At 37.2% G+C, this 23,146-nt stretch overlaps 1 protein-coding gene across 1 annotated transcript in view; it reads right to left on the bottom strand.

Moving 5' to 3' along the window:
* Positions 1–4,520: 4,520 nt before the first annotated feature.
* bckdhb (branched chain keto acid dehydrogenase E1 subunit beta) overlaps positions 4,521–23,146 on the bottom strand; it is a 39,827-nt gene continuing 21,201 nt past the window's right edge. The window contains exons 9-11 of the mRNA XM_008323786.3: positions 13,969–14,055; positions 6,882–7,023; positions 4,521–5,006 (exon numbers count right to left, since the gene is read on the bottom strand). Coding sequence (XP_008322008.1) covers positions 6,883–7,023; positions 13,969–14,055 — 228 coding nt within the window. The 3' untranslated portion in view covers positions 4,521–5,006; position 6,882. The remainder of the gene's footprint in view (positions 5,007–6,881; positions 7,024–13,968; positions 14,056–23,146) is intronic.

The following is a 23,146-nucleotide window of genomic DNA, read 5'->3' as shown; positions in this document are numbered from 1 at the left end:
AAGCTTCTATAATCTTCACTAATCTCTAGTTGTAGGCTTCAACATGCACCAGAGCGTCTTCACCTCCCGTAGCTTTACGTTGTGACCTACCACCCCTGGGTTTTTGGGTTTCATGTAAATATAGTGTGTAATGACACACTGTCAGCGCACAGATGCTATTATAGCCTTCCTGCCAGGCAGAGGTCATCTCTGCCACCCCGCCCAAAGGAGGGGCCACCTCACCACGGTGGTTAAAGGCCCTGCTTTCACCCAGACCAAAATGACAGACGTGATTTTATCTTTGCATTTTGACCAGTGTTTGTGGCGCAGAGTGCTGAGAATCCTCTCTGGAACTTTACAAAGATTTAGTAAATACTTAGTACTTGGTTTTCGTTTTTGCTTAACATTTGATAAGACATGGGAAGAAATGGTCTCCTCAGTTCCTCACTGCTGATCACAGCTCAGTGTTTCTCAAAGCGGTTTGTACTGCAATACAGCACCTGTTTAGTGTCATTGGTTCATTTTTACTCTTGTAAAATTGAAAGGGGGGGGGGATAAAGTGAGAGATTTTATTTAGTCATACTCATATCAAGTAACTCTCTATATAGCAACAGAACAATTCCAGGTGAAATGCACATCACTGTCCTGTTTGTGATAAGACAGTAGTATTTGCAAAATTACGATTTTTTAAACTATAATCTAGGTCTATTAAAATAAACAAACTGTTGAAAATTGTGAAATTAATTTGTGAAATTATTTATTTAATATTAATAATTTTACCATTGCCATTTCGACACACTGCAAGAAAAAGTTTTCTTTCATTCATGCACCTCAAACTTAAAATACTACTTCAAGGCCTGTTTTGGCAAGCAGACTGACAGAGTTATCCAATGAATCGCAAGGGACCGTAGACTGTAGATAAATATTGTTGAGGACTTTTACCAGTGATTGAAATCCATCCTCTAAGAAAACGTTAAATTGTCTATAAAGTGAGGGAGAAACAGCCTCACTCTTCATCGCTTCCAAGTAGAGATGATTCTAAATCTCGTGGAGCATTTTTGTCATTTAGTCCATTTTTAACATACAGCCTTCAGAAGTTGTTTAACACCATCCATCTCAGATATATGGTGCCTGCTTCCTATTCCACAATCTAGATTGTTCCCTGTTGATAAAACAGATATCACACTGTAAAGGTGAGAGGTTTACAACATATCTCAGCAAGAAAGGGAAAAGAGCTGGGGCACATTTAGAGCCTAAAAACAATCGGAGGAGACATATTACAAATGACTCCCTTTGAAAGTCCACATGCTGGAAGTGTATGCACATCCTGCAGACTGAAGTCTGGTCATTGTTACCGTAAAACACTATCATTCACTTCTAACACAACTGTTCCAAATGTGTTTATTTTAATAGGCCACGTATCTAAATAGCCACAGCTAACCTGCATGTTTTTATTTATTTGTAGTTCTGCAAAAAAAAAAAAAAAAAAATACTTTCCTTATATTGTATCTAAAACTGTTGCCTAATTATTTACAAAGCATTTACAAAGCAACATGTTGGAAGCAGTCAGCCCCCCCCCCACCAAAAAAAAGACCAGCGAATCAAACACAGTGCAACACACTTCTTGACCTTCACAATGGCTATGAGAATATTTCCAAAAATTATTTAAAAAAAATGCCCAAAGTCCAAACTGAGTTATGCTTGTGATTTCCTCTGAGGATGCTCCAACTGGCTGAGCTTCATGAAAACCAATGGACTCAGTCTGCTGCTCAGGTTTAATCTCAATCCCTGTCTTGTGAAGACAGTGGTGCTACAGCATATACTTTCATGTGAAAAACCAAGTGTGTGTTCAAGAGAAAACATGGCTCTGGTAACCTATTAGTCACTGATGGACTCAGTTCAGCTCAAATGAAAAGCAAACACCTCAGGACATGAGACCATCTGCTTTCACTGTCTCTCTTGTGTGTTTCCACTATAAAGGTTTCATTAGCTGCTTGATTATTCTGTCCCCACAGGCTCAGACTGCAGCAGAGTGAAAATGACCAAAAGGCAGGAATATGAAACTCACTGCACTGTGAGGCTTAAGCAGTGCTGTCAAAAAGCAGCATCAGCTGGAATTCTTTTTTCACACTTCAAACAGCTTTTTTTTTTTTAAACCAAATATCACTGAATATCCACACAGCTTTAGGTTATCACATAACGTGCGTGGCTAACCATTAGCCCTTTGTTTGCAATTCCAATTTAATTTAAATGTGTTTCTGCATTTTCTAATATTTGAATTACCATTAGACTAACCTACCCTTTTCCATGTCAACTTAAATGAACTCAACAGTTACTTTTACCTTTAGCTGTTTTGACCATTTGAGCCAACTTGACACAAGTAAAGATTATCATCTGGGGGCTCAATGTTGTAGATTTTAAACACACAAATCCTTGTTTGAAAATAAAAAAATAAAAAAAATGAAATATTTATGATTTGCACAGCCCATGTTTCCACATGCTTGTGTTGTCTTTATTGCATTCGGTGCTTCAGTGCAAAAGGCCAGAACAGCTGCAGATGTCTGTCACGGTACTTTGCCTCAACATGCTTTTCTACTGAGAGACTCTGAGGGAGAACAGGTCTGTGAGTGATCCATAGTTTTACTTAACAGACGGAACAAATGAGAATTTATTTGAACTTATTTGTTTAAACAAAGAAAGCAGGGGTTGAATTGTGTACTTAGTCATATTTGTCAATTTGCATATTTGAATTAATAAAAACAAAATGTAACCGACAAACCTAAAAACCAAAGATCAGGCAGTACAGTAAGACAAGACTGTCAAATTTGCAGCTCAAATGACAGTTTTCAGTGCTATTAAAGGCTTCTTTTAATTAATACTATATACAGTGGAACCTTGGTTGTTGAATTCCAAAAGACCCTGATATTAACATTGACTCCACTTGTGCCGTCATCACGACACTGGATGTACATATAAGTGAAAAATAATAATAAGAAAAAAAAACATGGCGGGTCGACAAAGCTTTGAACATCAACAGTTTCCTACAGGGGCCGCTCGGGACATGAATCGAGATCTGATCTGAAAAATACATCTTGCACCTTCAGATAATCCTTGGACGGTTTGCCAAAGTCAAATCAGTTGTCTAAATGGGAAAGTTATAGAGAAAAACATTTCCTGGACAAAGCAACGGTGGAAAATGAGGCTCAAATATGCAAAATTACGCAGACTGGCCTAAGGCTCAAATGTGCAAAGTCCTCGTCTTGTGATGTGTCCAGGTTGGAAAATGGAACTTTCTTTTTCAGGTAAAAGTCAAAGTCAAACAGGTCATTGATCCTGAGCACACTGCTGGATCCAGTAAAACATACCTAAGAAAAACGGGAAATCCTCAGTGTTTGATCAACCTGATTAAATACCATTGAATCAACTTGACAGATGGGAGTTTGAGAAGAAACCAACAGAGTCACGGGATCTGAAAAATTATTCTTGAAAAACAAAAACAAACAAACAAACAAAACACTAACTGAGTTCAAAGTCTTGAAAACAGTTTTTACAAAATTTTGATTTCAAGTACGAAAAGTATTTTTTCTTTATATTCTGCCTTACACACAGAAGGTCATGGGTTCGAGCCCCAGAGGAATCACGTTGCCTCAAAGGAGCAGCCTGTTGGTGCTAATCAATACTGAAACCAAACTGAATCACACACTGATTAAACATTTTGGCGACAGCAGTGAGAAAAGACAACTTGAGCAGCTCAGTGTTGCCGACTGCCTGGGCAAAGAGAGAAAGGGGAGAAAATGAAATGACTTGTAACCCTTTATCCTGTTTTCCAGGTAAAAGAAAAAGAAGTTTGCACTCACTGACACTTCTAAGAGTTTGCGAGCTTTACACTCTCATTATTTTCATTTTGCAGAAAATGCTTTAATCCCCTGCACATTGAAGTTGCTTGGGTGAAGTGAGGTTTTGGACAATGCCGGCAACATCTAATGGAGGCAGTGGCAGTGGTCCATTCACTGATGGCCACATTTCATAGTTGTTCAAGTGATAGTTTATCTAAGATTAACGATTTCAGAGAAAACATGTGCGGCACATGCTCAGAGGGTTTCTTCTGATTAAATCCATGTCTCTCGTATTAAAACTTGAAATGGTCAGAGATAGACACAGGGTTTAACAAGAACCAGTAATTTTCTCAGCGGCTCAGATAAAAGGTCTTGAAACTTTACAGCAGGACAACAGTTCACAACAGTAATGGCGATGTAAAACTCTCTGGCATTTTCCTGAGGTTTATAATTTTATATTGTGAAAATCAAATTGTTATTGCTTATAAAGAGAGAAAGGTTGGGTTTGTTTTCCCTCAGACGGCATGGAGCACACAGTTGGACGAACAATGACGACAAATGCAATAAAAGTGCTCCACAAGTTGTAAAATACTGTATGCCCTGGCGTTGTTAACTTCATTTCTTATTAACAGGCTGATCAAATTCAGATTTCTACACACTGCCAGGTGGAGGGCACCTCTTAAAAACAAACTCAACGACAGATTCTTTTTTTTGTTGCTTTTTTTCACCATGATCTTTGCTTTTTATTTTTCCATTAAAAACCACAGATCTGTGTCAATGGTACAATAAGGTTCTATTCATGTCAAACTGAATAAAGATTATAGCACAGTTGCACACATTTCATCAAACGTAACACCACAGAAATACAGAAAGTCATAAATGCCACCATAAACGCACATTCTCCCTGGAGTATCCGTCTTTGATTTAGGGCTTATTTAAGTGTGTTGAAGTTAGGGTAGAGTTTCACAGACCAGATCTTCATTTTCCATTTCAGCAGAATGAGGTTGACTACTTCAGAGACACTGTAACAGTCCTTTTAGGAGAAAAGACAGAGGGACATGGAAACCATCTGGATTGCGCTTTCCTGGTGTGATGGTCAAAGAAATGTCTTTCCTGGCAGCCCTTCACTGATTGGATAAATGAAGAGGAAAAGGAGGAAAAGGCGGGACCCAGGGCAACCAGAAGTTGACTCTGGAACCGAACAGAGGTTTCGTAAGTTGAAGTGAAAACAAGAACAGATGGCAGGTGAAGTGGAGCTGAATGTGGATGATGAGCAGCATGAGCTGATGTGTTGTATATTTTACCAGTGTCTCCATCCAATGAATTCATCAAGGCCAGCCTTTTTTTTAATCACTATGACTCAGGTTTAACTGACAAATGAAAGTGGATTATGAATAATTCTGGCATCCAAACTGTCCAAAGAATTAGTCAGAATTACGGCAATCTGACAATACAGTGACCAAAAACAACACAACTGCTCGAGTGTCGACTAAATATTTACACCTGGGATTGAATAGGGCTGTGATAGAATGGAGTTATATTGCAGACACAATATGGAAACACTATACGCTATATGTCCAGCCCTATATCAATTGACCAGTAACCTAGTAAAATAATCCATCGTTAATTAAAATAGTCCATTTAAAAAAGCAGAAAGGTAGCAGTGACCGCTGGATGATCTGTGTTTTATGAGTTCAACCCAGCAGTGTGTGTTTTATTTTTAGGGTAATGCAGTAATCATCAAAGCTTGAAGACTGAACTTGGTCCTTATATATACACATGTAACATAATTACCTGTTGTAAGTAGAAACAGGTTTCAAACAACCTGACACCCAAAGACATATTTAAGTTTTGGACACGGTAACAGCCCTGTTTTATAGGATAATTTTTGAAAAAACAGAAAAATAAGAACTAAAGTTTTTCGGTACGGTGCTTAGAAAGCAGTATGGAACAGATTACATAGGTTGAGAAACATTTCCTTCCAAAAGGAAAGTGAACTTTGCAAGCGCTGCATGAATAGAAAATATTTACTAAGCAGGAGGACAGCGTGTGAACGTTCACCAGTCCTCTAATGTCTAATAACAGACCTCATCAAGTTGCAATAAAGGACTAGTGTTTTTGGAGGGTGCACCACACTTGGGATTAAAAGTCTCAGGTTTTTGCAATATTTTCGACCTTTCATTTTTATTTTTTTTTAATACTTGTCCCTGGCTGTTTTCTTCTGCCTTGTTGTTTTTCAAACTGTTTGCCTTTTCTGTCTTCAATAAATCCTTTAATGATATTTTTAAGCCTTTGCTGATGGAAAATGTTACACCACTCCAAAAAAACATATCAAATTATGGTTAGGGGAATGTCAGTGTCAATAATTACGACATGGCCACAAATATGAGTTTTAATTCCACCACACAGCTTTCCAGTGTTGTTTTGAGCTCCACACAGCCACTAAATTAGTATACTTTATTTATATCGACAAGGGGGACAGAGGAGAAACCAGATGCGATCAAGAATAAAGTTTAATTTCTGCTGCTTACTTGAGTCACATGTTTGCAAGATTCTTTGTCGAACAGAGTGAACAGAAATAACCAGTGTCTAGTTTTTGAGAATGCGAGGTCAGGGCAAAGTCCGGGGACATAATCAAGAGCAGGACTAATGTTCTCTACCTGTTTTTCCAGATGCTGCCTCCTGGGCGGCACCTGAGCCGCTCCAAGTGCTCTATCAAGCAGCACAGAACATCTTTTATAGCAAAAGCACTGCTGGATGATGAGGGAATATTTTCAGCACCATCTAGAACCTGGGCTATGGACTAACTGTATTTAAATGACCATTTCATATATATATATATATATATATATATAGCATAAATGGTAGGTGTTTTAATGCATTTTCACAGCTCATTTCAAAACGGTACTTGGTTTAATATTTTTCTTAACTCTTTAACTTATTTTTATATAATGATAGTAGAATGATACTATTTTCGGCATTTCTAGTACAAAGAGCTGCACTGTATATGGTCACAATCGTGCAGCTCTTTTGTTACGCACTATTATGGTTTGGTGTTGTGTGTACCTTAGTAGTTGATCATCTTCTTGATTGCTTCAAAGCACTTCCACTTATCTGGGATGTAGAAGGGTTCAAAGATGTGCGGGAATGGTGTGTCGTAACCACAGACCCTTGTGATGGGGGCCTCCAGGTTGAGAAAACACTCCTCCTGCAAGAAGCAAACAGATTCAGTGTTGGGAGTTCATTTAGTCAGTCAGGGAAGCCGTGCAGATGTGTTCAGACCTTGAACGTCTGATGCATATTTGGCTGACAGCAGAGAGTCCATATAAAATGTGTCATGTTGCAACAGGGATGTGATTGAAAAGGAATCATAATTCAACATGTAGCTCAAGGTATTTCAAGCATAATGTTTTTAATGAGCCTTATGATAACTATGGGGGAAGCCCTCTGGATAAAGTTGAGCCATTGTTATTTGTTGACTTTTGATTTTCATCCACAGAAAAGACTTAAAAAACATACTTGACATGAACACTTTGGAGTGTGACTCTAAAAAGTTAGTGGACTTCATAGTCAAACAGTACTGTACAAGGGATGACTTTAGACTGAGCACAAAGGCCTTATTCACAGCAATTACATTCAAATCATTTAAGTTGTATCTTTCATTGAACACCACCAAGAATGACAAACCTTCTGCTGGTTAACAAAAACCAAACACTATATTTTTAAGCATAGGACAGTATTGAGTAACATCTTTAACAAATGTACTCCAGAGGCTCCTTACATCACCTTACCTCTAAGCTGATTTGAATGCATATGATACTTAAGGATTGGATCATGTTAAATTTTTAATTTTGTTTTCTGATATTTTTAGTAATAAAAGAACACCGTTTAGGCATGATTGACTTCCACATTATTACAAGTTGTTTTCATACTTGGACTCACTCAGCTCTAAAAAGGAAAGGTATTAAAGGGAGCCTTTGTTACAGCTCACTTAGGGCCAAAAAAGGCCCTGAATTTATTCACAATTCAGATTAGCAACAGATCAGGTTTCTATCAGTGGTACAGATCATTAGAGAAGAACTCAGTGTGCAAAACAACTTTAGCTTCACAGATGTGATTCTTACTCACAAAAATATAGAAACTTAGCTTACCATTAATGCTTATTTTAGAATATCTCCAAGTTATTTAGAGGAAAATAAAACAAAGCAACTGAAACACAAAGTGCAGTGAGTTCTTGTTGCTAAAACAACTTGGAAAAATCAGTTGCCAATAATGTACATGCTCTAAGTAACAATGGCTCATTCAGGCCAACCAAGACAGTTTGACCTAAGAGCCAAACAAGCTGTGACTCTTGTCTCTTCAATGGCTTTTGACCTCATCCCATGGAGACAAAGCAGAGCTAGGTTGGTCAACACACAAAGTGGGACAAGCCCCCCGATGAGATGAATAAACCACAGAGGATGCAAGTGCGCAGATTTACGGAAACATCTCCAAAGTGTTAAACATCTAACACAGACCACATTATGTGACCCATTTCTTGTGACGCTGACCGTGTCACGAAGTTCAGCCATTTATTTAGTCTCACATTACAAACCAGACAGTTGGACTACTTCAGCATTTGGCAAAGAAGGGCTTGTTTGTGTCACACCATTTTTCATTTTTTTATGAAACATCTGGCAGAGACCAGTGGAATGTCAGGCTTGATGAGAAGGACTTTTGTGCTTTGGTGTTTTAAAAAAAGACTGTAAAAAAAACAACATAATGGTGAGAGAGTGCAGACAGTAAAGGTCTGTGTGTCTGTACAGCCCTGGACTGGACATGGCACAGAGGGAGAGGAAGGATTGACCTCAGGAGAAAAATATATTTTACTGGATAATAAAAATATTCAAAATTTTAAGAAACAGCAGAAAGGGTATTCCTGTTGTTCCTCATAGATCTGGCCTGCAAGCAGACATATTTATGCCTTAGATATATTTATGCCTTAGCAGATTTGAAATTGTGTCATTTGATGCATACACTTTACACACATATACTGTATATATATATACATACATACATACGTGTGTGTGTATATATGTATATATATATATATATATATAAAACTTATGATTAAGAGCTATCAGTTTTAATTAGATGATAGAAGTTTAATTATGAGAAATATATTGTACACACACTGTGTAAATATTATAAATTTACAATTCGCCAAATAGTTTCATGGTTGCATGTCTTGGACCAGGAAACTTAAGGAAATACATTTATATTTGATTTCTTGGGACAATGACAGTCATCTAATGTGATAAAATCAGGATGTAATCCAATACCACTCATGAAAGATCTAGTCCAGCAGTCATGCATTTCCTCATTTTGGTACCAGTAAGAATGAAACCCAAAACCTGGGGAAGTCCCACCTGATTTGTTGTGCTGTGCTCTTAATACTGCTGGCACTGCTATTTGGCAGGAAGCAAGACGGGTTGGCATTTGGCTGCACCCGGGTCCTTAACTGATGGGGACATGAGGTTTGAGAAAAGTGGCTGAACTATAGATTTTCAGAATAACCTGAGATCTTAAGTAGATATATATTTTCCCCAACAGGCTGTGACACATCATGACAACAGCCACTGATGTTAATGCTAATGTTTTCTTTAGCATATTTCTGTCATGTTCTGACAAATGTACATAGCCGAAGGGCAGATGACATCTGGCATCTCTGACTAAATGTATATTCAAACGTTTAGTTTATTTTCAATTCTTTAATTTTTGGTAAGAGGCTTTCAAATGCTTGAATGGATACTGTTAATTATTTCTTCTCATAACTGATTATTTTTATTTAAGTAATTACACACTTACACATGTATATTCATTTAGAAATCCATGCCGGTGAGTTAATACAGCCTGTCATTATTGGCACCTACCAGCTCACAAAGGAAATTTGTGTTCTCTTGGGCAAAGGTTCAGCCCTATTCACTGGAGACAACAGAAAGTTGGTGATGTCAAAGTAACACAGGATTTAACATGAAAAGAAAAAACCTGCAGCACCTACGTCTCCTGTCACATCTTATTGAGTAAAGATCACAATCTCTGCGTCATTTTTCTTTTCTGCATACCTGACCAAAACTCTTTTTCCAGCACCGATTTGACAGTGTGCGCAGCAAATATGCATCTGTTCAAGGTATTTATGAAACAATTCTTTGCAGCAGCCACTGGAGATGAAAGAAATTTACCTACAAATCATCAAAAGTAAAGACCCAAAGTAAAGCCACATGGTGTCTTGCTTTCTTTTCACTCCACTGTAAATGACAACGTGATTACCAACGTCGACTAAGATTACAACCTAGAGACCCACTCCCTGCCCGACTATTGACAACAAGTCAGACAGTACCAGTGAGTTTGTTCTTTGTCTGGATGACATCTGTAATCTCCTCTAAATACACTTACTGGAAGTGGGAGGAAAGTACAGTAGTCTGACTGCCTGCCACCACAGCTGGACAGAGGACGGCCACACAACTCAGATTCCGTTTGAATCCGTGTTTATGTTTCGGGCAGTGCATCATTATATGTAATATGCTTAAATGTCAGAATAAAAATATGCCAGAGAAATGAGGCTTTTATCCTGCATGAGCACAGAATTTAAAAATATTGAGGAGATTGTTGAAAGCAACATGCACAGACATGAACACACATGAAAACAAACAGTTATATGTATATACTGTATATATACACAATGCATAATTGTTAAACAATTCCATAAGAAAAAGTTAATGAAAACATTTTAAAAAATTTAATACTTATGTCTACTCCTCATTCCATCAGTTTATATTGTGAAAGAATATAAACATACACATATATACACATATACATTTATATATACAGTATATATATATATATACATATATATATACATACATATATACGCACACATATATACACACACACACACATATATATATGTATAGCTGGTGACAAGTTATATTTCCCTGTTCACATCTGTCTCCAAGTTCAATTATCTTGTGTACTAATTTCTAAGCCTTCCCTACCTTCCAATGTATGGGGTACTTGTTGAGGTGGTATAACACTTAACGTCATAAAACAAACATTAAAAGAAGTATAATTGACTTGTACAGTACAAGTAATTTTAATAACGGATGTGAGAGAAGGTTTTGCTCAACATCCCGCAGTTATATGAAGGTAGGACAATCGGTAATGAGTGACTTTAGGCTCAAAGGCTACTGATCATTTTGGGCTGTTCAACGTAACAAAATCACTAAATGCTTCTGACTCACCACGGTCAAATCTGTAGCCTATTCACATGTCTTTAAAGTGGCCTTCCTGTATTAAACACTGCCCTTTGAAGGCAATTTAGTGTCAGTGTAAGGGGCGGGTTAATGGGGCTTTTACAGCTCTTTGGAGTGTGTTCCCTCAAACCACGGTACTGCTCCGAGTGTCATCCAGTAAACAGCATTTGCGGTAAAAGGGTGACAAGCCCTCATCCTCAGAAAACAACATCTTGGCCAGAATGAAGTGTGCAATCTTTTAAACATGTCCCCAAAAGTTGCATAAATCAACAAAAACAAAACTCAATGATGATTCTTCTGATCCAAATAAAACACATTTATTTTATGCTTATCACTGCCATTATCAGTAATCAGTTGATCTCCATAATGGTGCCAAAAACACATTATTAAATAAATTATTCTGCAGCCAAAGTGTAAGAAATGACAATCTTACCAAACGCCACTCAATTTTGGATACAACAGAGGAAACAAAAAACACATTGGTCCATCTGAAAGTGCCAGGAAAACTATCCAATATTCAATTTATCATGTTGGTGTTGTCCCATCACTGACCTGATATTTCATTGAAGTATATAACACACAGCTGTTTCTCCACTGTCTTTCCTGCTTTTAGTAAAAACTGTGGATGAGAACCTTTTGGTTTCTACTTATAAAAGGCTAAACACATAAACACACTGTTGTTTGGCCTTTTTACCCCTTACTATCTGCGTCATAATTGCGAACACAAGAACATCTGCTGGCTGACGACCCCTCAATTTTGAAACAATAATTAGTGTGGATGGTGTTCTTTCACAGTATATTGGCCTTTTCTTTTTTATATGTGTGTATATCAACTGTAATTACACTGTACAAGCATGTAATTTGCCAAAAAGCTATGGCCAGTGTTTCAGGTAAACTCAGTCCAGCAAATATGAAATGGCAACAGAATGAATGGAGTTATAATGATGGTTTAGCTGCATCAGCCATATGTATGTTAACCCATCTGAGAAAATACAAACTAATGAGAATCACTGCATCCTTGCTAAGCAATATGTTTATGAAACACAACAATAAATTTAAATAATGGATCGTCGGTACCTTTGTGCTATACTAAGATACAGGTACTTTCAACAATGAATCCTAGTGGTCTTATCTGGGTGTTCCTTCAATTTTGTCTTTCCTTATTGCACATTAGTGATGAAGAGATGTTTTTATATAATAACAAGAGTAGAAGATTCAAAATTGCGTTTTCAGCTCACCATAATTTACTTTCTTCATGTTATTATCATACAGTAGACAAAGCTAAAAAGGACATAGAAGAATGAAGCAGAGAAAAAACTGAGCATGAAACTAATACTTTCAAATATAAACTATAAACATTTTTTAAAAATACATTTAGGGCTAATATCACTCGTATGTGAATGGTTATGGAGGTCTCATGCACTGGTGACTGGCAGTTAGTCGTTAGTAGTTAGAGTTGATGAATCAGGACGAATATGACTTAAGATTAAGTCTCAAATGTTTTGAGTTTCCGTTTAAAAACATCTGGTTATGTCAACCACAAAAAGATCTCAGAATAATGGCGATCAAGTATTCTCAATTTGCACAAGACTTTAAGCAACCACAGACACATTTCTTCAGCGTCACACTCACTAAATGCCCATGATTTATTACTCTGTCTGCTTGACTCAGAACTGGGCCTCCAGTTTAGTTACAGCTGGAGGCTTCACATTTGTTGAAGTCAGCTTCTTCTGCTTAACAACACTTTTAGGGAAAATTAGCTCCTAGCTCCTAGTGTATCCAGATATGTGACAAAATAGCATCAGGGAGGCCGACTATGAAATCAGGTTCAACAGAAGTTGGGCGTTAGGGAAGGAAAATGTTACGGTTGAAGTAGATCTACATGAAAACAAAATCAATCTTCTCACAGTGGACGTTAACCCAGCAGAGATATTCAAGACGCTAATTCACATTACAAAGCCCAAGAATTAGACTGAGCTGAAGCTATTTGAAAAATATATCCAAAATCCCCTCAGATCATTATTCAGCAGTGATCTGCAGAGGACTATGTTTAAGATGGTTGTTAACAAAAAAACGTTTAATCACAGATAAAATTTAATAGTTCACTTCATCTTCCCATAATAAAACAGTGACGTTAAAAAAGGATGTTAATTAATTAATAATTATAGGTATTTTACATTTTTGTTTTTCATTTGCAGCCAATTTTAAGGTTAAATGTCAGTCTCGGCATAATTTGAATAGTGTAAGATACACGTCCAGCTGAAAATGATCAAACTGGATTTTGCAGAAAATGTCCAATTGGAATCCTGTGCTGTGAGATTATATTTAGAATTAGTATTCTCTACATGTCTGTCAAACCAACCAATGGGGTGAATCAAAGGCTTTCTGCTATCAAGAATAGTTAATAGTTCACACGGCCAAATACATCAACCAAGTGATCGAAAAATCATTATGTTATAGTACAAAAATGATGATAGATTGATAGATAAGAAGAAGACAATATATGAAAGTTTAACAATTGAAACACTACAGAAGAGTTTGGAAATGTATTAAACATTTGGTGAAAAGTGAATTTAGTAATTGTCATTGTAAAACCATAGATATTTAACATGAAAGCTTCTGTGTTTTAGTATTGACAAAAGCAACTGAGGTTGACAGGTCTCTCTTCTGTAACACTAATAAAAAGCTATTTCATTTTTATTACAAAGAGAGTTTTTTATTGACATCCCCACAGCAACCTATTAAAACCAGTGGCTTTGAAGACCACCATGCACCCCCCGCCCCTCTCGCCCCGGGAGCAACAGAGCAATAACAGCTAATCAAATACAGTATGTTCTCAAACAGAGACGCCACACACTCACCTGCACTGAGGAGCTAATTTCAGAAGCGAAGCCTCCGGTCACTGGAGCCTCATGACTGATGAGCAAACGACCGGTTTTCACCACAGACTGTAAAAAAAAAAAAAAAGACATAAAACCGAGGTTTAGAACTGAAATTATTTTGTCTAAAATCAAGTTCATGTTTAGTGCAACATGGATGAGGTCCTAGTAGACCAGAAAAATAGATGCTCCAGGGAAAACCAGTTCCAATCTAGTCACAACATGAAACCAAACTTTTTTAAAATTTATTTATTTAATTTTTGGATTATTTTTTGTCTGCAATATTCTACTTTCAAATGACTTGTCTGACCGAAACCCCTCCACCAATATACATTCACAGAAATGATGTCATGTCCCTCTTGACTAAACTTAGGTGGCTTTATTTTTCCCTTTGACAGTTTCTAAATTTAATAATAGCGGTGGTAAAATGCATTTTTGTTTCATTTATAACAGGTAGAAAACCAAACAGACTAAATTATAGCATGCAAATTCACCTTAAGGCAAACTACAACAAACATTTGTCTCCATTACTTTAGTCTTCCAAACATTGTCCAGATAATGCATTAGTGAGTGTGAGTGTCATATGTTTGTTTGTTTAATACCATAACATTGATGAGACACAATGAGCTTCATTTAAACATCATATGTCTCTCGTTGAAAGCCACATCCCAAACAGCCATCACAACCAGATAAATTAGCATCACAAGACCATATGGAACTATAAATCAGGGCTGTCATTTTTCCCCTTTCAACAGCACCACATGGTATCAAACACTGAGGAATTCTTGGGCTTCGTACTGATGCTTCACAGGCAAATATTTACATTGCTGAGGTCCAGGGTTTGGCTGTGAAGCACTAAATAACTGTGGTGAACTGCACCACTATTGCCTTTTTATGTCTGCTCCTAAAAATAACACTCTCTCTAGAAGAAGGTTTTAGCTTGGTAAGAGAGGCTCTCTTCCCATACAAGTCTCATTAAATATATTTAAACATACATATATACATGCATAAACTGAACATGTGCATACCTCCAGTAGCTCTCAGCTTGGGACTGACATGTTTATAGCATAGCAAGTGCTTGATGTTTTGGCAATGCTAATAATGCAACAATCTGCTGCTGACACCAAAGTCCTCTTACAGGATAAATAATAAAAAAAATAGATTAAGCAATTTTTCATGAAATATGTGCCAACTGCTTTACATCAAAACAATATAATTTTGCACATCTCAGAACAGTTAGGTTCTAGCCCCTTTTTTATTTTGAAGAAAAAAACAATTGCTGAAGATAATATTTGCAAATAGCAGAGTGAGACGAGCAGAAACATTAGGCTCTGAGGAGTAGACGTAGGTATACTACAGTATATATGCGGGTTATAATACGTATTGATAAGAGAAACAAAATTCAGGTAATGTGATTAAAACCATCTCTGGCCTGAGCTGATTTCAGCTCAGAAAGGGTGAAGGGGTTTAGTTTGCAAAATGCTTTGATTATATAACACTATGTTCAGGAATGTAGAAGTTAATAACAATACTGGAAGACCGTAACAAGTGTTGGCAACGTTCACACTGAGGAGGAATCAAATGCGGAGTTGAGATTAGGCCTATGTCTTGATATGACATGTTGCTGTTAGGTTCGCCTTTAAGCAATGACTCATAGGCCTAGTGAATAAACACAGCAGCGAGGCAATCTCCTACCTCGCCCCAATGCTGAACCCATTTCTCATTTTGGATACACACTACGCACACACAAACACATCATTAAGTCCGTGTTGATGTCAATTTACACTCTGATACTAGAAGTGGCCCCTTCTTCCCCTTGGCCTTCCCCTGAAGGATCTGTAATTGTAGTATGAGGGAGTGCATTCTTCAGATGTTTTTCGATATAAACAATCAGTGACTGACAGTGCTGTAACAATATTGTGGGATACAGTTTCAGACTTCGTGGCCTGCAGAAAACTCATGACCCAGTTAAGGGAAGCCAATCCGTGTTGTATTTCATTAGTAACAGTTCCTTGCAAGGTGTTTATGATTAAAGCTACGAAGCAGGCTATTTCAGAAGCAGGACCTAGTGTCAGCCAACAATTGTTAGGTGGCAAACATTGGTTAAACGCAGTAATGTCTGGAACAGTGTGAGCATTGGGAGCACTAACGGCTAATGGAATTTTTAAAACATGGTCAAGTCACACTGTAATTACAGTAGATCCCCAAATAATTAATTTTCCTACTAACGTTGGCTGCCTTGAAGCAGATGTGATTACTACATGAAGTCACATTTTTGGGTATCCATTCTATTTGATGCTGAGAAATCATGTTGAGCACATGGTTTGGAGTGGATATGGTTTAGGTGAGAAGAAAACCGACCGACTGATGGTTTTGAAATAAAAGTCATGGGACCACAATTACCATGGTTTGGGGATCATAACTGTCTTTTCAAAATGTTGCAGTTATCCATCTTATGACATCAAAGGGTTGGACAGGATGGCTGTCATTCCCCAAAGTCATAAGGAGAAAGGTTAAAAAATGACTCAAATCAAATTAAATGGAATTTCAATCCAAGCAGAATAATATTAACTTGGAATTTCAATCCAAGCAGAATAATTTTGATGAATCAATAGTATTCACTGTAGATATACTACTGATTAGGATTGAATCTAAAACAAGCCTTTAACTACATCATGATCATATTGTTCCAATAAGACATTGGGACATCAAAATGCCATGAAAAGCTCTATTTTCATTTAAAGTTAACATATCATGCAGTTTTGTTTGACAGATGACATGCATGCCATTGAGCTGCTTCGTAAATACTGACAAGTGCAAGATTTCAACTACCCCACAATTGCTTCTATCAACAGTTTTCAATAAGCAATGTAGTAGTTTTGAGTTGTAAATGATAGTGGTATTTAAGGGAGCATTGCTAAAACTCTGACCTGCTGGTTTTGGTCGATGACAGTGTCATAACAAATGAGGAGAAGAAAAGTCAAATTGCCCTCCTTTTTCTCTCCCGGTCTGTACAAGTCCAGTGGCATTAACATGAGAGGCTGCTCTGCTGAGTCTGTATTGGTGTTGAGTTCATGCTGCGGTTGATTTGCTCCTCTGTGACAGTAAACTGAATAACTTTGGTTTGTAGACAAGAAGAAAACATTTGAAGAGGATGTTATTTTGAGGTTTTGGATACAACAGTTGACATTGTCCAGACTTTTGCACTTTGTGGACCTAAGCAGAAGAAACGTTCTTGTATATTTGTAAGTTGCAGCCCTACTAAACTTACAAGTTCGGCATTTACATGTCTATAATGGATCACAATGTTTTTACATTTAAACACAGGAGGCAAAGTATGTTTGTTTTATGTTAGGCTATGATTTTTTCTTTTATTCAGGCTAGCACAAAAAAGGTGAGATAAACAAATCGTCTACCAAACATCACCAGAAGTTAGTAATTGGGTTGTTTGACGACATTATGTGCAGATGGTAACAATAACCATTCCATTAGTTGGATATTGGGGAAACTAAACTCAACATTTTCCACCTTTTTTATGAAGCCATTTGTTGATTAATGAATGAAGTGATTGGCGTTTAATTGCCAGGGTTTATGTCAGGACCGTTTATTGCACGCTCACAGACATTCGCACGTCTGCTCTAAAATTTGAATAGACATGAGAAACACACAAGTTGTTTTTATATCTCTAACATAGGACCGTGACAGCACTCTAACTTATACATAGCAATTGTGGCTGTAGCCTTTAACCCAGTTGCTTCCGGTTGGTGTATGGGATTTCATGAGACTGAAACAGACACTCTGATCATGTGGTTTGACCCTTTTGGCTGAAGTCACTCGTCTCTTATTTACCCATGAGAGCCACCTCTCATATTGGTAGAACAGAGAGTCAAAAATAGGGGTTAAGCTGTTACTTTTGAGACTGTGGCAAAGCTAAAGGAAGTGCACTGGACAGTGTAGCAAGATGATCAGTTAGATGCATCCAAAGAGAGAGCTCTCATAGCCCAAGTCAACACAAAACAGTGAAACTTGTCATTAATCTGTCTGTGCAATTTCAACAAGACTTTTGCTATTGTAACGTCAGGCACAAATAAAGATGACTTTATTTTAGGCACTGTGTTAACCTGAAATAACAGAGTGTCATTGGATAAAAGTGGGAGTTGTGAAGAACTAAGGAAAAACACAACTTGGCATACAACAGGAAAATAAATAAAAGCTAATCTAATGAGACTGGTGTAAAAATGTCAAGTTATTTAGGAACAGTGGCTGAGTTAAATTGAAGACTAAAAAGGTTCTAAGTGTCAATAGTATTACATTTTCTTTATTTCTAGGGCTGTGCTCTTTTAAGTATTGTAAAATGAGAAATGATAATGAAAGAATAAAAGTGATTAAAGAAAGGCGAGAAGTGCAAGCAATGCAATTGTGTTGTGGCAAAAATTCCAGGGAATGAATTTGGAATTACAAAGCGTGTTGTTAAAATCTAAAAATTCTTTTGCCTCTTTAAATTATATTTATTGCTTTTCCAGAATAATGGGTTTTAAATTCCCTTAAACCGTCCACATTCTAAAAAAGACAACAGTTCCCAAGAAAGTCAGAGTACAAATTAGTCAAATTGTCTATTCCTACGTAAAAAAAGAAAAGAAAATCCAGACAATAATTACAAGATAAAACAAGGACATGTACCCACAACTGCCAACTAAGGCCTTTAGTATCACCAAAATGGCAACAGTTTTTGTTTTAGTTTAGTTAGTAAAATTAGAGTGTATGGATACAGTGACTTGATGTTGACATGTTACTACGTTTCTTAAACATGTCATGAAAACCTGACTCAGCAGTGTGGTGTTCTCAATTAAAGCATTATATAAATAGTCAAATAGACAGAGCTTGATACGGTTTCACATAAAGAAAACATATTCATTAAACAGTGATAAATTGTGTAAGTACAACAAACTCTGAAAAACAAGGAAAACATTGACTAAAAGGTAGCATTCATATGATTTCATAGCAGGTTTACTGCTAACATGTTAATAATATATGTGAAGTATTAACTTCAACATTTAACACACGTCTGCCCCAGACAAGAAAACTCCCTAAATATATCGATTCCCTGGAATGCTTCTACCACAACAAGGTCTTTCTGAAAAACCTACAAAACTCTGGATTTTTGAGGTGTATCGTATTTTTGACTGGCCTTCCGCTAGTTCAGTTCTGTGTCTCTTTAAAAAAAACTTAATAGAGCCTGATAAGATAATCAGACTTGTTGGTACAGTTGGTTCGGTGCAGTGTGATTTAGGTGGCAGTCATGGAGACTGCTGCTCCTGCGACCCAGTAATGGATAAGCGGATGAAAATAGATGGATGGATGGAATATGCAACAATAAGTATTCTAGTTACGTGTAACTGCATGTTTTCATAAAAACCTATTTCCATCTCCTCATTGTTAGGCTGTCACTTGATACCCACTGTTACCTGCATTGGCCTTGGCTCAGAGTAAAGACAAAGGCTCCTGTCATGTGGCAGCAGGTGGTAGCTTGGCAGTGTGACAGCTCCAGTGGCTGCAGCTTTGATAGACGTTTCACTTAGATTTACTTTGTTGTTATGATAATTCAGTCTCATAGCTGCAAAATAAAACTTTTTTTTTATTCTCTTGTTTATAAATCCATATTTCTTTCACAGCGCTGTCCACCCCGTCCTTGTGCTTAGTCCAAGTTGTCGCCCAGTGACCAGCGACATAGCCTCCAGAGCTGAGGTCAGAGCTGTCACTCTTTCTTGGCATATGTACTTATTCAAAGCCAAAGGGGGGCCCACAATGGCATGTGCACACAAAACACAGTCACAAACACAAGTGAAGATAGTTTGCGCAAATACTCACATTGGAAGTATGCATGACCTTTCATACACTGCATAGTCACCAATTATATATTCATTCATGATTAGAGAGAGTAACCTTTTCAGGTTTGGCATTAAATTGTTTTCCTGCACAAAGGATAATGAAAATGAGTTTTAATGATGGCTGCATTTTTATGAATCTTGTTATGACTAAGAGCTAAAGTCATTGTAAAGTATAAAAGTAGTAAAGCAAAAAGACTGTGGACTAGGAGTGTGCACAAAGGCCATGCTTTGAGCTAAACTGGGATGTGGTTAAATGATGCAGAATAATATAATTCGCTTTCAAAGTTTTCCAAACACAAATGAGTCCTTCCAGAAAATTCAGCCAGCAATTATGCCACTAAAATGGAAAAGAATTATTAAAAAAAGTGGTGATGACAAAGACAAAATGTGCTGTGCTTGTACTGTATGGTACATAGATGCATGCCAGAGGGACACCATGTCTTCTCATGTAATAGAAGTAACGTTCCCTGAGGTTCATCAAGTGTGACAGGAAGAGAAAGTTTAAATCTGTGCCGCCACTCAGGAGTCATCCTCACCGCTGGACCCGCTGGCTACGCTCCCTGCCTTTGACCCTGTAATTGCCAGGCCACCGCCAGGCCTTAACTCATGCCCTGCCATGTGATCGCTATGACAAATGAGTTGAGATGAGGCTCAACTACTTGCACAAGACTTTGAAGTGGCAGTCTGCGATTAGCGGGAAGGAGTGAAAGCTTGGTGAACTGGAGAATGACCTGAGGCGGGAGGAAAAACAAACACTGACTTTCTGCGTTTTGAAGTCACTCGCTTTCTAACCCTTGTTCTCACAACAGGAAAAGAGAAAGTGAGGAGCGGAGAAGGAAAGGGTAAAAGGGGCAATTGAGAGAGCACAGGAAAAAGTGTAGAGCAGCTCAGCAGCACCAGACTTGGGCGGAAGGCCAAGCCATCCTCCAGAGAAGCCAGGGCGCCACAGGAGACCTCAGTCAAAAATAACTCCCAACACCCTATAAAGGCCCATTAAAACCAATTCAACTCAATTACTCCCTGAAAACACACACAGTGCATACAGTTGAGCTCCTGCACAAAAACCAAAAAAAAAAAAGACAGATCCTTCAACTGTCTAAGCTCGAGCTAAAATATTTACAGTTCAAACAGATATTTTCTTTGAGAAATATAAAATTAAGTACAGAAGCTGTATAGGCATTACGTTTAAATAGATTTTCTTAAGTAAAGTGGATATAAAACAACCAAACCAAACCACAACCATCAAAGAAAAAATAGGTCACTTTCCATTTGACAGACATTTCCTATTTGGAAATACATATTTCATGCAAACTTTTTTTTCTATGAGCCTTTTACTTATCTTCTTATTTTATGTATCTTATTATCTACAATTATCTGTAAATTTGGAAAATCTTATATGGTGAAATATATATGAATATATAGGACCATAACTGAAGAATACCTTAGAACGACAATAAAAGAGGAAACTGTACAAACTTATTTCTTTAAACTAAAAGTCAGTCAAGGCACAATTACTGAAAAGAAAAATAACAAATACAAAGACGAAAAAGATTTGTTAACTATTTCTTAAAAATGATGAACCGCAACTTTTAATATAAGGCCAAGAAAGAAGCATTCTGATTTAATAAAAACAAACACCTGGAGAATTACCTGACCTCAAGACCATGCGGAGCTTTGTCTTGAATCAGACCAGACCTATCTTTCTCTGTCCTCATGACCTCAGATGCATTTTCTGCTATCAACCTAGCAGTTCTCCATCTGGACATTTGGCGTGGCCAAAGAGTCTTAATTTCACTATCCTCTTTAGTGGAAAACTGAGGACTAGATACTAAAAGATTAGAACCAGCCCACATGGTATAGAGCAAAAATCTTAAACTTCACAATGGCCTTTGACAGCTGCTGTCATTGTTAAAAAACAAAAAACAAAAACAGGTTTATAAGTATATTTTTCCACATTTTTTCAATAAGATTCTCCATCATATATTGCCAACAATGATTCATGTCTCTTTTCAAATAAATGGACTTCTGTTCTTGGATAATGTAATCAATGCACCAACACTACCAGCTAAAGTTTCCGAATCGAAAGTGCTCAATGAGTCACAATAACTACCAGGATTCTCCAAGCCAATCCCCTACTTGATTACCTAACATATCGACTGACATTTATCCTTGGCAGTGAGACTGGTGTAGAAAATGGGTAACACAAATGGGTAACACTGAGACTGGTGTAGAAAATGGGTAACACTTTTGTTATTAATCAGGAAAATTACTTGATTTTGTTCATCAAATCCAAGACCTAACACCAGGGAATAGCAGAGCAAGCTGCTCACATAAATACTGGTAGGTATAAACATGTGATAAAATGATAGTATAATTGCAGTCGTGATGAAGATTTACACAGCCCTAGAATAATGACAACTAGAAATTGACACTATGTAACTGCGTGATAACATTGACATTACAGAGATTTTAAACCTTCTCGAGGTTCATGAAAAAAACAAGTCAGAGAGGACACAAAAAGACCTACAGCAACATTCAAGAAAGAATGGGTTGCTCCCCACACGGGCCAAAAATGACCTAAATTCTTTACTTGCCTGGAATGTTAAAGTAAAAGCCTCTTCTACTGGAAAGAAACATCTCAGCCAGGCTAAACATTGAAAAACCTTCTTCGAGCAGGTTGAAAATATTTAATAGTAATATGAAATGAATGTTAAACTTTTTGGCCAAGTGGGATTTGGTGGCCAGAAAATCTAACATTACCACATAAACACCATACCCACTGTGAAGCAGTGAGGTGGTAGCATCACTCTTCTTTAAACTGGTGCATATTCACAACAGAGGAAATTAAAGAGCAATCAAATTTCACATGAACTCAAGTAGAAGTTCCATTAATACATAATGTTTTTAAAAGCTATACATGACAGACTGTACTGTACTCATACACTATTTACAAAAAATATCATGGTGGTAAAGTCATTACAACATACTTTTTGGAGATTTTATATATTTCTGATAAATAATCATCTTATTTTCATGCTAGGTAAATCTGCTACATTTGAGATTCTATTATATACAAAAAGCAATGTGATTTCTGTATATATAAGTGTACAAAATTGTTCCAATTAATTTGATGACAGTCCTCACCCAAGGACAAAAAAGAATTATAATCATATGTATACATTTTTTTTTTCATTTAGTTTAAGGTAATGACAAGCTAAAGAGTACAGTCTGGGGTGAGTGACACTGCTTACAGACCAGTGACCAATTACTTT

Source organism: Cynoglossus semilaevis, chromosome 13, assembly GCF_000523025.1.
Source record: "Cynoglossus semilaevis isolate Cse_v1.0 chromosome 13, Cse_v1.0, whole genome shotgun sequence".
In the NCBI taxonomy this organism is placed as follows: domain Eukaryota; kingdom Metazoa; phylum Chordata; class Actinopteri; order Pleuronectiformes; family Cynoglossidae; genus Cynoglossus; species Cynoglossus semilaevis.
Note: the sequence above shows the minus strand (reverse complement) of the source record. Positions and strands in the feature narration are given on the sequence as shown.